The sequence below is a fragment of the Ursus arctos genome, unplaced genomic scaffold (genome assembly GCF_023065955.2).
Source record: "Ursus arctos isolate Adak ecotype North America unplaced genomic scaffold, UrsArc2.0 scaffold_7, whole genome shotgun sequence".
NCBI classification, from domain to species: domain Eukaryota; kingdom Metazoa; phylum Chordata; class Mammalia; order Carnivora; family Ursidae; genus Ursus; species Ursus arctos.
The window spans coordinates 25,825,139-25,841,062 of record NW_026623089.1 but is presented as its reverse complement, the minus strand read 5'-3'; the positions used below and the strand labels follow the sequence as shown (position 1 = coordinate 25,841,062).

The following is a 15,924-nucleotide window of genomic DNA, read 5'->3' as shown; positions in this document are numbered from 1 at the left end:
TATCAATTATTTCCTAATGAAACTATAAATAAAGGAAGATTAAACTATAACAACTAAAAAAGATTAAACTAGCAGTAGTGGCGCAGTATGAGATTAGGTGAAGGTTAGCTCCCAGAGCGCGGGTGCCCACTAGGGGGTGCTGATTCAAAGCATAGGCCCACTTGGATTTTCTGGTAAAAGGAAAGTACCGCATTATAGAAGGTCAGATAAAGAGGGCGTTTGGACAGTTGGACAAATTAGGAAAATAAAGAGATGAGTAAATGTTAACCCACCCCTTACTATCTCGCGCTCCCCAACCCATAGAACACAAAACTATGCATAACAGTATGACTGTAGCACGTGCCGCTACGGCTCCGCTTAAAGCAACTACTATTCCCAGGCTCCGTTGCGAGGCCAGGGACCTCTTCCCAGGTGCGAGTGGGTCTCGCCGCAAGGCCTTTTGGGATCCGTAGTCTTGCAGTGTCTTCCGGGAATTGTAGTTCCTTTCCTACAATCTGCGGGGCGAGGCGGCGCCGGCGACCAGAGCTGCGCTGGGTGTTCAGGGGCCAAGATGGCGGCGCGCCGGGGACGGAGAGACGGAGTCGCGCCGTCTCCGAGTGGGGGCCCCGGCCCCGACCCCGGCGGTGGAGTCCGCGGCAGCAGTTGGGGGAGTCGGAGCCAAATGCCGTATGGGACTGTGGGCTCTGTGAGTGGCGGGGAGCAGGTGAGAGGCTGGCGGTCGGCCCGCGGCTGGCAGCAAAGCGGCGTGTGCCGGGCGGTGACACGTGGACGCTACAGGAAAGGGAGGAAGCGCTTGGGAGGCGATGCCGGCTGCCTGCGGGAGACGGGTTGGGCCGAACCGACCTGGGCTGTTTGCTGGAGGGACGCAGGCAGAGACGGGGGTTCTCATGGCCATTCCTCTGGAACGCCGGAGGGGCATAGCCGGGTGTTGGAAACATGGCCCGTGGTGGGGGGTCAGAGATTCGGACTTGGAATCCAGGGTTAAGACCTCCCTTTAAGGATACCGAGTGGGGGTGCCCCTAGCACCGCGCTGCAGTGCTTTTTCGGAGCCACGTGGGGTGGGGGGAGCAATTTTCCCGGGAGAACTTGTCGGCTTCCCCTCCCCCTCTAGGCGGCTCTGGCACCCACGTGGGTTGGGCTTCTGGTGGGGGGGTGGCCCGCGGGTCCACGTGGGGGCGGGGAGGGGATGTCCACGTGGCTCCCGCTCCAGGCTGCCCGGCATCTCGTGTCGGCGTTGGAGCCGCACTGCTGGGAACTGGGTGTGTCTCAGCTTGTCCCGCCATCTCCGACCGAGTTGGGGGCCCCTGGCCGAGAAGGAAGGTAGGGGCTGCTGGAGTCAACTTTGCTCAGGGTCTTGGAGTAGTCTTTTCTCTCCTGCATTGGTCCACGGCGTCTCGACAGCGGACGGTGAAGGACCTTCCAGATGTGCGGGGCGACAGTTCCCTGCGGATGGTGGAGTGTGTTGGGGAGGGCAGAAGGCTGAGTGAGGTTGAAGGGCTGTGGAGTAAGCTTCTGGTGGCTTCTGTCTGACCGGCTTGTGGTGGGTTGTGAGTCATGGGCATTGGCGTTTTGGTTGCCTGCGGAGCTGCCTCATTTGTGATTCGAGGGGTCTGGGGAGTGTCAACATATGCATGGGACAAGCCTAAGTAAGGGAAAGAGAATCCTTTCTCCCTCCCTTTTTCCTTCAGCCTCTCTTTTGAGGAGGCAGCTAAGCCTGCTTCTGTGAGCTGACACATACAAATTGAGGTGATCTATATTTAAAGCTCTTTGCAATTTTGCTGGGGATGGGAAAAGTTGGAGGCGATTTAAGAACTATTCCAACACTAGTTGAACATTTATTGGATGATGGTGGCTTCTTCTGTCAGATTCTGTTTCCTTGGTCTTCGTTTCTCCATACTTAGCGTTATCATCTCACTCCTCAGTAGAGGGCTTCTTAAAAGTTGCCACCTAGAGTGGTGGGCAGGGCTTAGTCTGAACTGTTACCTCTTTTAAGCAGTTAAGCTGAGTCCTTGAAAGCTTTTGGGTGTTTTGTTTTGCTTTGGTTTGGTTTTGGTTCTAGGTGGGAATTGGGCTGCAGGCTACCAGGTAATGTTAGTTGCAGCAGACCAATCCAGGCCCTTGCTTCTGAGGCCCTAGCTTGGGAGCTGCTCACCTTTCAAAGGAGAGGCAGGAAGGATCCATGACCCAGCTGTAATCCAATTTTGGTGGTCATCTGGGGTGGGAGAGGGTCTCACGGAGAGATTGTGTTTCCTCTCTCACCTGCCCAAGAAAGGTGGATATGTGGAATCTACTCTTTCAACTGATATTTATTGAGATACTGTGTTCAGACATAAGGGATCCTGGGGTAAACCACACATAGTCCCTGTTCTCTAGGATTGTATGGTTTTATTGGGATAGACAGACAATAAATAATGATGAGTGGGACAAAAGGAAAGTGCAGCATATTTGGGATTATATAATGAGCTAGTAGTCATCTACATTGCAGGGTCTGGGAAAGGACATTTTAAGTTGAGACTTGAAGGCTGTGTATGGTGGGGGAGGGAAGCTTTCATCAGAGGAAATAGTATGGGAAGGTCTTGAAGTGGGAGAGAACATGGCTTATTGAAGAGATGGAGAGACCTGTGTGTCTGATGCATAGAGAGAGAGGCACAGTGGTAAGAAAGGACACAAACTGGAGCAGAAGAGCCTGGTGGGGAAGACCAGGACCCCTGTGAGTCACATTAAGGAGTTTAAATCTAGTGCTAAGAGCAGTAAGATGCCATTGGAGGAGTTTGGGGAGGGTCTCAAAAAGTTATCAGATGTGTATTCTTAATAGTTTGTAGTTGGTTTTGAACCCTGTAGGGACAAGACTGGATGTGAGAAAGCCAGTTGGGAGGTTGCTGAGGTTAGAGATGCGGGTGGCTGGCTCACTTTTAGCCTGGGTTTAGCCTCTAGATGATTTTGGTAGTCTGAGTGCTGTGCTGTTTGGGGATTGAGGGATAGGTGATGTCAGGTGAAGAGGGGGGTACCTGCCTGATGGGGGGTGGTGAGGGGGGTCCCAGAGTTGGGCATTGCCTTAAGATTCTGGCCTAGTGGCTGGGTCAGGTAGGTGGCAGGGCAAGTTGAGATGCAGCCTCCTTGCTCACCCAGGATTGTTTGCTGAGCCAGGTGCCATTCAGCTGCTGGTCGTAATTATAGGATTGTGAAGGTTTGGGAGGAGTTAGTGCCTAAAACCTGCCACCTTTCACATCCTCTCTGGACGTGGCCTCCTAAAATTATCTAGCCTTTTCTCTCTCTGGGCATTGGAACTCCTTAGCTTGGTTAGGAGGGTGGGTATGAGGGTATAGTCACACCTGTTGCTTTTTTTTTTTCTCCCCTGTGGAAGAGGTGCAGAATTTGCCTTTGCTGCAGAAGGGGAGGGAGGAATTGGCTTGTCCTTATTTGTTCCTGTTTTTTGGCCTTCATCATCTGTTTCCTATAGTGGAGATACCCCTGGCTCTGGCCTTGCCAGCCCCATTCTAGCTACTTCTAGCCCTGCCCACGCCCACACTCTTGACAGGTCTGGGCGGGTGGCTCCCTGCCTGACAAGGCTGAAGATGTTGCTAATTTTCAGGCAAGTGGTGGGGTGGGGCTTTTCCATGTACTGAATCAATGAATCAAGCTTTCTCTTTTGTGCTCACGTGGTCGAGGTGGGAGACTTTTCCTTTGGGACTACCGTTGAGAGGTTGAGTGGCACACTGTAGGGCCTTCAAAATAAAAATGTGAATTAAGTGTGAATGTCAACTGTGTATAAGACACTGTGCTGGGCATCATGGATCATCAGGAAGTATAAGCACAGTTTAAACCCTTCCCAGATCCAAGAAGGATATAGGCTAGTATGGTGCAAAGGGTTATTTGCCCCAAAGCTGCTTAATGATGCAAGGAACATAATGATTGCCAGAAAAATGAGTGCTACAGAAACCTGACTGAATTCAGGGGTATGATGAGAGATCAGCGTGGTTTGGGGAAGCCCTAGTTGTCTTGAACAGGGTCGGGTTTGAGCTAAGCAGAGAAGAAAGGCCTGAGTGGGACTTGAGGGAGGTAAGGTGATGGAGCTGAAACTGCCTCCTTGCTGACCGCCTCCCCTTTGGTGAACCCCTCAGACTGTCTCCTCTTACCACTGCCAGCAGACAACGCTTCTAAACAATTTCGTTCTTTTTGATGTTTTTACTCCCTGGTTTAATAATCTTCTGTGGCTCCGACTGTTTCTGGATGGAGTCCAAACTTTTTTTTGCCCAGAAGGTCCTTGAACACTGCCATCCTGACTGGTGCTTTGGCTCGTGAGTTGTACTTCTCTGTGCCCAGCAAGTGCAGAGGTTTGGCTTTGGTGGGGCTCCTGCTGAGTCGGGGGCCGTTGGTGGAGGGCTGGGTACCTGGTTTACAGAGCCGATCATACAGCTGCCCCAGAGCTCCCATGCCCTGCAGCCTTCAGGCCCTTATGACCATCCCCTTTGCCCCAGGTGCTGCTACACGAGGAGGGGGATGATTCTGGTTTTGTCAGTCTGTCTCGGCTTGGCCCCTGCCTGAGGGACAAGGACCTGGAGATGGAGGAGCTGATACTGCAGGATGAGACGCTGTTGGGGACCATGCAGAGCTACATGGACGCCTCCCTCATCTCCCTCATCGAGGATTTTGGGAGCCTTGGGGAGGTAAGCTGGGGCTGGGCTTAAATGTCTTCAGGTGGGAGCTTTGTATTGGAGGCTATGGCTCAGTGGCTCTGCTTTCCAGGATCTTGGTTTCTGGACACCCAAACCAAGCCTTGAAGTGTGTTTTTTGTGTCTCAGTGAGAGTTGGGCTGTAGGATGCTAGATGATGTCCCATGTGAGGATGCCGTGTCAGGCTTGAACAATAGTCCAAGGCCTTTCCCCCTGCATGGGCCCCCATCTTACATGTCCAATGGGTTCCAATTTGTTTTGAGTCCAATTCCAGCCTAGCCAAGGGTTGTCTGCTGAGTATCCCACATCTTACCTGAGGGTAGAGGGAGTATATGAAACATAAGCCTATGCCTCAGTTCTGACAGGCCTCTCTTGGCACTAGGGAGGTGGGAGATGGCAATGAATGAGATTGGAGCCCATGCTTTCTAGCATTCAGATCTCTCTCTCTGGCAAATTGAGCTGAACTGAGCCTGGGAGACTGTTTCTTTTGGCGTTGAGTCCTTCTTAGTGGCCAGTAGGTTATTAGGGATGATGGTGGGACCTTCCTGTTGTCTTTCTGGAGCAGAGCAGGTTATCTCTGGAGGACCAGAATGAGGTGTCACTGCTCACAGCTCTGACAGAGATCTTGGACAATGCAGATTCCGAGAACCTATCTCCGTTCGACAGCATTCCTGACTCAGAACTGCTTGTGTCACCTCGGGAGGGCTCCTCTGTGAGTGTGGGACCTGGGGGGGGGGTGTGTGGTTGGCGCAAAGGTTAGAGCCACGACTGTGGGCCTACTCATATAGTTGTGAAGCACAAACTCATGTCAGGTCTTTTCCTCTTCCTCAGCTGCACAAGCTGCTCACCCTCTCCCGGACACCCCCGGAACGTGACCTCATCACCCCCGTTGACCCACTGGGGCCCAGCACAGGCAGTAGTAGAGTGAGTGGGGTAAGCCTGACCAGGGGAGCCTCAGAGACTCCCAGGAGGGAGGAGGGTGTGGAGACAGGCCTGGAAGAATGTATCCTTGGAGAAAACTTCTTCAGCTTCTCTTCTTTCCTACAGGTTGAGATGTCTCTCTCAGATCCTCCTTGGGACTTCTCCCCACCTTCCTTCTTAGAGACCTCCTCCCCTAAGCTTCCTAGCTGGAGACCCCCAAGATCAAGAGCCCGCCGGGGCCAATCCCCTCCTCCCCAGCAACGAAGTGATGGGGAAGAAGAGGAGGAGGTGGCCAGCTTCAGCGGCCAGATGCTTGCTGGGGAGCTGGACAACTCTGTGAGCAGTATCCCAGACTTCCCCATGCACCTGGCCTGCCCAGAGGAGGAAGATAAAACCGCAGCAGCAGAGATGGCAGTGCAAGCAGCTGGTGACGAGAGCATCTCCTCCTTGAGTGAGCTGGTGCGGGCTATGCATCCATACTGCCTGCCCAACCTCACCCACCTGACGTCACTCGAGGATGAGCTTCAGGATCAGCCGGATGATTTGACACTGCCTGAGGATTGCGTGGTGCTAGAGATTGTGGGCCAGGCAGCCACAGCTGGTAATGACCTGGAGATTCCAGTTGTGGTACGGCAGATCCCTACTGGGCCCCAGCCTGTGCTCCTGGATGACTCGCTAGAAGCCAGTACAGCTTTGAAGCTACTCATGCCTACACTAGAGTCGGAGACAGAGGCTGCTGTGCCCAGGGAAGACCTCTGCCCTGAGAAAGAGGGGTTGTCCGTGGACTCGGAGGAAAAGCTGGAGTCAGTCTGCTTATTGGAGCCCAGGGAGGTCATGGAGCCAGTGATGCCCAAGGGGCCTCAGAACCCACCAGCCAATACAATGCTGAGCTCCCAGAGAGCTCGAAAGGGCAGGAAGAAGAAGAGCAAAGAGCAGCCAGCAGCCTGTGCAGAAGGCTATGCCAGGAGACTGAGGTCATCTTCTCGTGGGCAGTCTACCCTGGCTACAGAGGTGACCTCTCAGGCAGGAAATCTGCCTCAGGAGGAACTGCAAAGAGAGGTTGGACCTCCTCGTAGTAGAGGGAAGCCCCGGGCTTGGGCTCGGGCCTGGGCAGCTGCCTTGGAAAAACCTAGCTCTGGGAGCTTGGAGAGTAGTGCTGGACTAGCTAGTCCTGACAAAGAAGATCCTCTAGACCTTTACTCCAACTTGGTTGACGGCATCCAGGCCAACCCTGTTCAAGCCCACGTCTCCGCTCGAGCTGACCCCATGCCACTTGATTCTGTTGAAGCCGATCCCGTTGAAGTTAATTCTGTTCTAGCTGACCCTGTACCTGTTGATCCTGCATTGGTTGACCTTGCTTCAGCAAACTCAGAACTGGTTGACCCTCTCCCAGCTAACCCAGTACTGATCGACCCAGTCCTGGCTGGCTCAGCAGAAATTGACCCTACAGTGGTTGTTCCCATCTCAGATGACTTGCAACCAGGTGACCCTGTCCCAGCCAACTCAGCACCAGTTGACTCTGTTGCCAATGACGTGGCTCCAGTTGATCCTGTGCTAGTTAAGTCTAGGCCGTCTGATCCCAGACGTGGTGCAGTGTCATCAGTCCAGGGAAGTCCAGCTCCCCAGCTCCTTCTGGAGTCAGAGTCCTTGGACTCTCTAAAGACCGTCATCCCTGAAGTCCAGGAGGTTGTGGGTCCTTTGAAGGTAGAAAGTGGTACCAGTTCCGTACCCCAGGAAGCCAGACCTCGGCCTCTTAGCCTATCAGAGTACCGGCGACGAAGGCAGCAGCGCCAAGCTGAGGCAGAAGAGAGGAGTCCCCAGCCCCCAGCTGGGAAGTGGCCCAGTCTCCCAGAGACCCCCACAGGGCTAGCAGACATCCCTTGTCTTGTCATCCCACCAGCCCCAGCCAAGAAGACAACTCTGCAGAGAAGCCCTGAAGTTCCTCCTGAGGCTTGCTCAGTGCCTGTGGGTCCCAGCCCTGCTTCTCCTAGTCCTGAGCCACCTGCAAGCAAACCTGTGGCCTCAACACCCACTGAGCAGGTGCCATCCCAAGAACTGCCACTACCAGCAAGACCTCCACCTTCTGCTCTGCAGCCCATGCCTCCCACAATGCCCACTGCTTTGCCTTTCCCCCCAGGTGGGCTAGGCATGACACCCATGCTGCCCCTTCCTACAAGTGGACAAGGGATCCCCAGTCTGCCCCCACCACCCTTGCAGCCTCCCAGTCTTTCGATGTCTATGGGGCCAGTGCCACCTGATCCCTATACTCACTATGCTCCTGTGCCACCCTGGCCTTGTTATCCCCCTGTGTCCCCTTCTGGCTATCCTTGCCTGCCCCCCCCACCAACAGTGCCCCTAGTATCTGGTACTCCTGGCACCTATGCTGTGCCCCCCACTTGCAATGTGCCTTGGGTACCCCCTCCAGCCCCAGTCCCACCTTATAGCTCCAGCTGTGCCTATGGGCCCTTGGGATGGGGCCCAGGGCTGCAACACCCTCCATTCTGGCCTACTGTGCCACCACCTCCTTTGCCTCTAGCATCTGTTGGGAGAGCTGCTCCCCCACCCAAGGTGGAGCCCAGTGGCATTCCAGCTGGCCCTTCTGAAAGCGTACTTCCTGGGCCAATGGCTCCTCCCCTCAGTCTTGGGTCAGCTGGCCAGGGAGCTCTGCAGGTAGAGCCCACCAAGGTGGAGGTCAAGTCAGTGCCTGTGTCGCCCCATCTGAAACACAAGGTGTCCTCCCCAGTGCAAAGCCCCCAGATCAAGACTCCACCATGTCTGTCTGCTGAGAGTGTGGCTGTTGAGGAGCCTACATCAGAGAGGCTAAAGCCTGAGACCCAGGAGACAAGGCTCAGGGAGAAGCCCCCCTCTCCTGTTGCCAAGGCTGTTCCCACACCCACACCAAAGCAGAGCACTGTAACTAAGCTGCCTGCTGTCCACCCAGCCCGTCTAAGGAAACTCTCCTTCCTGCCTACCCCACGTGCTCAAGGTCCTGAGGATGTGGTACAGGCTTTCATCAGTGAGATTGGTAAGTGCCACACAGTTTAGTTGATGTGAATGAAGGGCATGGGGTCTGGATGGTGAGTGTTCTCCATAGAACAGGACAAACCACCTTGACGGGGCTGGGCTTTGTGGCTTTGTTTGGAGGGTCGTTTGTTTGGAGTGTTCTTGAGGTAGAGCTCTGGGTTTGTTTGATTCCTTCCTGCTTTGTGTTGCTGCCTTTGTTTATTTAGTACAGTGGGCAGGGGGAGCATAAAGGGAGAAGCGAGGTGATTTGGGAATTCTAGGACCTGAGTACTTCTGTTTCCTATCCTGTGTTGTGTGCTTCCACAGGAATTGAGGCGTCAGACCTGTCCAGTCTGCTGGAGCAGTTTGAGAAATCCGAAGGTGAGGAATCTGGGTTGCTATGCTGAACCCCTTTCTGTTGCTATTTTCTTTGGGCCCAGCCCTGTAGTTGCTTAGATGGAAGGAAGGGAGTGGTGGAGGGGCAGACTCAGAGAATCAGTCTCATTCTGATAGGAATGGAGAGACAGGATTGACCTACAGTACAACCTAAGCCAGGGAGAGGTTGGTGGTACAGCATGGCAAGAACTATAAAGAGTAGATGAATATGGAGATCTAAGAGGGTTGGGTTGGTTGCGGACATTTTTCTAGAGGGTAGTAGCTCTCAAGCTGGGCCTTGAAAGATAGGATGGTGTGTGTGGTGAGTAAAGGCAGAGGTATAGGAAGGAGTGTGTGTGGTGTGTTCAGAAGGCAAGGGATACCTCAGCTTTCTCCGTACAAAGCAAGGACCTAGGTACTGTGGAGGGTATTGTGTCCTGTTCTCAAGGACCTTATGGTCTAACTGGGGAGGAAAATTACAGAAATGACTCCTGAATTAGTAACAAGTATCTATAGTTCAAGGAAGAATATAAAATACGATAAGTGTAGAACAAAGAGACCACAAGTCCAGGAAGTTAGTTAGGCCACGTAGAACCTTACATGCTAGGCTTAGAAGTTTGGGCTCTGTCTCAGATTCAGTGAGTAATTAACAGATGTCTCTAAGCAGAGATATGATTAAAAATAGTAGCAGCATACCCACTAGAAGAGAATGGGGCTCTCTGGGGAGAACCCAGTGAAATATGTAGGTAAAGTGGATTTTCCTTCTTTGGGTCTCAAAGCCAGACCTTCTGCACCTCCTCAATCTGGAACATCTGGTTGGCCTTTTAACTAATTTGGTTTCTTTGCAGCCAAAAAGGAGTGCCCTCCCCCGGCTCCTGCTGACAGCCTGGCTGTAGGAAACTCAGGGTGAGTATGGAGACATATAAGCGAGTTACCCTACAGCTGTTGGTCAGCAGCCGGCCGGCGCTTCAGGACCGTCAACTGAATGCCTCTGTTGCAGGGACTTTTAGTTAGCTTTAGAGTCCCTGTTTCCCTCTGCCCCACTCAGCCCATCACTACAGGACACTGTCTTGGGTGGTGAGATAGGAGGATGTGTACCATCCTCTGCTGATGCCAGTCTGGGATTCCACACGTCCTAGAGGTGCTTTTTATCTTCTGGCAAATTGTGCCTTTGGGGATTTCTTTCCTTTCTTTAACAAACTTTAAGCTTGCTCGACACTGGTGATGGTATAAGATCAAGTGGGGAAGATGTTCATGGCTAGGGCTCTCCTGACTCCTTGGAGGAGGCACCCAGGATGTCCTTGTTCCCCAGTCTTCCAGCACTGAGAGGCCTTTTTTCATTTATCATGTTCATGCTACCCTATCCTGTTCTGCCAGGCATGTTCCCATCCACATTGATTTTGGGTTGTTTTGAGCTAGGTAGGCAAGGCTCCTGGCTTAAAGGAAGTGGGGGGTATTCAAGGTCGTAGCCAGCCTGAATGAGCCAAGTTGAAACCCAACCTACATTTCGGTCACTAAGAGCCCGTTTGTGCTGGAGGAGAGTGATGGGGCAGTTTGTATCCCGTTCTTTTCTGCACACACCCCTCTCCCATTGCTTTGTGAGGAAAACAGATGTACAAGATGTTGAGGAGGCAATGAACCAGGCTTTCCCTTTTCCCCCGCCAGCAGCGTTGACACTCCCCAGGAGAAGAGGCCCTTAGACCGGTTACAAGCCCCAGAACTGGCCAACGTGGCAGGTGGGTTCAGAGTGGGGAACTCTGCCTTTGATTAGTATACAGCAAATGTTTGTGGAGCTCGCCTTGCACCAGGTGTGTGTAGGTGTTGGGAATACAGAGATCTGATCCTCATCCTTGAGGTTCTCGTAGTCCAGGGAGCAGATGTCTAAACCAATGACCATGTTGAGTATCAGAGAGGTATGTTAAAGAAGACTTTGTGGTTTATAGTGGGGTCTGAGATGGGACAGTCAGGGGAGGGTTATATAGAGAAGGTGTAATCCCTGAAGCAGAGGTTTGAGAAAATCACTGATACCAGGCATTCTAGGGAGATGGAATAGCTGGAGTAACTGAAGAAACAAAACCAGCCTGGTATGTTTGGGGGAATTGCGAGTTGTTTGGTTTGGCTGGAGTGTAGTGGCTGATGGGGGTGGTGGGTAGAACTAAAGCAAGAGATAAAGCTACAGTGGTAAGTAGGAGGTCAGATTATGGGAACTTTGAATGGCATGTTAAGTTGTTTGGACTTTATCTTGTGTATTGAAGAAGCAATTGGTTTTGGGGTGCTCCCTCTAGCAGGAATGGAGAAGACAGGGTAGATGGGCGTGAAGCCTGAGGAAGGAGAGCATTGGAAGATGATTACATGAGTCTGGGCAAGATGTAGCCCTGAACTCAGGCAGTGCTGGGTGGAGGGCTGGGTCTAAGAATGGAGAGGTGGACAGGAACTGGTCACTAGCTAAGTTTGGGCAGTGAGAGGTTGAGGGGTTCAGGAGTACCCTAGCTGGCTGCGTTTCTGTTGCTTCGTCCCCAGGATGGGAACTTGGGGGAAGGAGTAGTTGCAACAGTGGGAAAAGTGGGGCTGTTGACTATTGTTGGTTACTTTGTGACATGAGGTGGGGGTCTCTGGAGCCTATATACGCAGTGTTTGGAAGTGTAGAATCGGATCTCATCCTGCTATCTCCATCCTCCCTCCCCTCACAGGGCTCACCCCACCAGCTACCCCTCCCCACCAATTATGGAAGCCCCTGGCTGCTGTCTCACTGCTGGCCAAAGCCAAATCTCCTAAGTCTACCGCCCAGGAGGGAACCCTGAAGCCTGAAGGAGTTACAGAGGCCAAACATCCAGCTGCAACCCGCCTCCAAGAAGGGGTCCATGGCCCTAGTCCAGTCCATGTGGGCTCTGGGGACCATGACTATTGTGTCCGGAGCAGGACTCCCCCCAAAAAGACGCCTGCCCTAGTCATTCCAGAGGTGGGCTCCCGATGGAACGTCAAACGCCATCAGGACATCACCATCAAACCCGTCTTGTCCCTGGGCCCAGTCATCCCCCTGCCCCCACACACAGCTGCCTCCCAGGAGCCACTTGATCACAGGACTAGCAGTGAGCAGGCAGATCCCCCAGCTCCTTGCCTCGCCCCATCTGCCTTGCTGTCCCCTGAGGCCTCGCCTTGCCGGAATGACATGAACACTAGGACTCCCCCTGAGCCCTCAGCCAAGCAGCGGTCAGTGCGCTGTTACCGAAAATCCTGCAGGTCAGCCAGCCCCCCAAGCCGGGGCTGGCAGGGCTGCCGTGGCCGCAGCAGCCGTTCTGTCAGCTCTGGGTCCAACCGGACCAGCGAAGCATCTTCCTCTTCATCCTCATCGTCGTCTTCCTCATCCCGGTCCCGGTCCCGGTCCCTCTCCCCCCCACACAAGAGGTGGCGAAGGTGAGCTCTGATGGCCTGTTAGGTCCTCTTCACTTAGGAAGTCCATGTGCTCTCCTCCAGTTTACTTTGAAAGCTTTTGCATATTGAGTTTGATACTTTCAGGCCCTGAGGCTTCCACTTCTGTCCTTGGCTTTTGTCTTCTCCCCCTTTCTTGAATTATAGAAGGAGGCAAGCTGTGAGAAGGTAGCTTCTGTCCCGTTTGAGTTTGGGGTATCCCTGAGGTCTCCTGCTTCCTCGACTCCTGCTTTGGGGAGATCATTAGGGTTGGATCTCACCCGTGTTTAATCCATCACTTACTTCTGCTGTTTACTTGGTGGGCTGTCGGAAGGTGGGATAGTGGGTTGTTGATGGCAGTTCTTCAAATCATCTGTTGAGGAAAGAGTCTGGACAGTTCCTTTGTTACTATGGTCTCATACATTTTCAAGCAGTACCTTTTTCTCAGTAACAGACCCAAATTTTCCCGCTTAATTCACAAAGAATTCTTGGTTTTGGAATCAGAATGACATCTTGAGAAATGATCTCTACTACAGGTCTAGCAAGTCACCTCCCTTTTACGCCATGGTCACAGCACTGCTATGAGACATTTTAGGGGAGCAGGAACCCAGAGACCCAGGCCTGGCACCCCCAGCTAGTTTTAAGACCTAGGGCCCAGCCCTTTATCTCTGAGTCTCCATTTATTTTTCTTACTGATTTGTTAAATATTTTTGTTTTTAATTGCATAATTGAAAATAACTATGATCTGTCCCAAAACACTCTAAAACATTCCAGATTCATCTAAAGTTCATGAGGGCCTCAGTTTGGTCGTCTGTGGAGTTCTAGACCTCTTTTGCTGTGCTTTGCCTTTGGGCCTGAGCTTCCTGACAGGGAGGCAAGGCTGGGGTCAAGGTGAGGTAAGTAGAGTAGATCTGCACCACTCCCAGCATTCCCGCCTGCCCCTTTATCCTCCAGATCCAGTTGCAGTTCCTCTGGACGTTCCCGAAGATGCTCTTCCTCTTCCTCCTCGTCATCGTCATCTTCCTCAACTTCGTCATCCAGTTCCCGAAGCCGGTCTCGCTCCCCATCCCCCCGACGGAGAAGTGACAGGAGGCGGCGGTGAGTATGTGATCAGCGAGTCCGTGCATCTGGGATGCAAATGCCTGAGAGTTCTGAGACTTGCGGTATCTAATGTTTGGGGGGCTGATGGCACCTTCTTCTCATGTCAGGTACAGCTCTTACCGTTCACATGACCATTACCAAAGGCAGAGAGTGCTGCAGAAGGAGCGTGCAATAGTGAGTAGAGGAACTGGTCTTCAGAGGATGGGGCTTGCTCCTGGGCCATGAGCTTGCAGAGTCTTCTACAGTGGTAGCCCTGGGTCATGGTGTGTCAATTTTCCTTGTTCCAACATAGGAGGAGAGAAGAGTGGTCTTCATTGGGAAGATACCTGGCCGCATGACTAGGTCAGAACTGAAACAGAGGTTCTCTGTTTTCGGAGAGATTGAGGAGTGCACAATCCACTTCCGTGTCCAAGGGTAAGCTTGGGCCCTAAGGTCAGAACGTCCTTTCTATCCCATTCATCTACCGTGATGCTTTGTGTTTTCTCCTTGCTCTGGTGTGCTACGCAATGTAGGATGACACCTTCACTCCCACAGTCAGAGGGTTGGCCGTTTGGGGAATGAGAAGAACCACCCCAGTCCCTCTGTACCCTGGGAATTATCTCTTCTCCATGGCATGTACTCAGATAGGCATCCTAGCCTTGCCTCATCTTCCTCACCAGTGACAACTACGGCTTCGTCACTTACCGCTATGCTGAGGAGGCATTTGCAGCCATCGAGAGTGGCCACAAGCTGAGGCAGGCAGATGAACAGCCCTTTGATCTCTGCTTCGGGGGCCGTAGGCAGTTCTGCAAGAGAAGCTATTCTGATCTTGGTGAGTGGAAGAGACCCTGAGGCTTTGGTATACTTCATAGTGTCCCCAGAAAGGTTCCCAACCTTTTTGAGAGTGGGCTCTCCTTCATGGAGCTGACTTAATGCTGAATGTGACACACAGAGAACCTAGGGGGTGGGATGAGAGGAGAAATGGGGGCTCTCGTCTTTTTGACTTAAAACCAGGGTGATATTATTTCCATCCATTATTGGGGTGGGAGGAGGCTGGCTATTTGAGGACCCTGTGGTAGGGAAGTGTTGTCAGAGACCTTGATGTCTGTCTCTATTTTTATAGACTCCAACCGGGAAGACTTTGACCCTGCTCCTGTAAAGAGCAAATTTGATTCTCTTGACTTTGACACATTGTTGAAACAGGCCCAGAAGAACCTCAGGAGGTAACCCTGGGCCCTTCTCCCCCTTCCCTTTTTCTTTGGAGGTGTCCAACCTCCTCCACCCCCCTCCCCCACTTTAGGGGAGAGAGCTGCTAGTGAGATGACTGTTTTATAAAGAAATGGAAAAAAGTGAAATAAAAAATGTGTTAAATCAGATTTTTTAAAGGGTTATTCATTTTTTATAACAGGCATCGAAACAAGTTAACTTGCATTCCTATGTTCTGATGGGGCTGAGGGGTTCCCCAGTGTTTGGAAGATCTAAGTCACTATGCAGACTAATAAACATGAACTAGAGAAAATTCCAAGTGCTGTTGTGCTTCTTTTAATGGTGCCAGTGCCAGACATACTCACTTTTCCAATCTGAACACAATCAGGTTACCTCCATTTAGTTCCTAGGACCTCTCTTTGGTCAGGTGCAAAATCCTATTGGACTTGAAACTTTGCTCTTCAGTACGTGTTGTCAGTGAAATCAGTCTTCTAGGGCAGTGTTTCTCAGGCTTTAAAAGGGAATTTGAATTATCTGGTGATCTTTTTAGAATGCAGATTCTGACTTCTGGGGTGGGGCCTGAGATTCTGCATTTCAAACAAGGGGATGCTGATGGTACAGTCCCAAGGAAGGGATTTTACCATTAAGGACCTAGAGGAAGCTCACACTTGTTCCAAATAAAGGTTTTCTAGGGGCGCCTGGGTGGTGCAGTCAGTAAGTGTCTGCCTTCGGCTCAGGGCGTGATCCCAGCGTTCTGGGATCGCTCCTCCGCTGGGAGCCTGCTTCTTCCTCTCCCACTCACCCTGCTGTGTTCCCTCTCTCGCTGGCTGTCTGTCTCTGTGTCAAATAAATAAAATCTTAAAAAAAAAAAGGTTTTCTAAACTGTGGCTTATGTGTACATGTATGTACCATTTTAGCTTGAGCACAATGCCATGCACACAACAGGTACTCAGAAGAATGCATGCATGTGAATAGACCTTTGGGAAAGAGGGAGATGTAGGAGTTAAATCTAGAAGAGTGCCTATTTTGAGAAGAACAAAGGAGAGGTATGTCCCCCGAGAAAGTGGATCCTTACCTTTCCTGATGGGTATTAATGGGAAGTAGTCAAAGGGTAGTGGGTAAAGGGATTGATGTTTGCTAATGTGAACTGAAATGTGATAGAAATTGGAATTAACTTGGCAGGCCTGGGCATTGATTTTTGAATACTCATGACAGAGGCATTTGGAGGGTTTTCTAGTTCTCCCACAGGGAGAGTTCA

The 15,924-nt window shown here is 51.9% G+C and overlaps 1 protein-coding gene across 6 annotated transcripts; it reads left to right on the top strand.

Moving 5' to 3' along the window:
* Positions 1-523: 523 nt before the first annotated feature.
* PPRC1 (PPARG related coactivator 1) lies at positions 524-14,979 on the top strand. 6 transcript variants are annotated; one of them, XM_026493966.4, is made up of 14 exons: positions 524-703; positions 4,479-4,667; positions 5,239-5,385; positions 5,505-5,597; positions 5,721-8,619; positions 8,925-8,978; positions 9,821-9,878; positions 10,638-10,708; positions 11,663-12,386; positions 13,335-13,478; positions 13,589-13,655; positions 13,774-13,895; positions 14,141-14,292; positions 14,584-14,979. In XM_026493966.4, the coding sequence occupies exons 1-14, from the start codon at positions 551-553 to the stop codon at positions 14,685-14,687; spliced, it is 4,977 nt and encodes a 1,658-aa protein (XP_026349751.1). In that variant the 5' UTR covers positions 524-550; the 3' UTR covers positions 14,688-14,979. The 6 variants fall into 6 exon arrangements, with proteins under 6 accessions (XP_026349751.1, XP_026349750.1, XP_026349748.1 ...); XM_026493965.4 differs by having other exon boundaries at positions 5,505-5,606; positions 10,641-10,708; XM_026493963.4 differs by having other exon boundaries at positions 5,505-5,606.
* Positions 14,980-15,924: the final 945 nt, after the last annotated feature.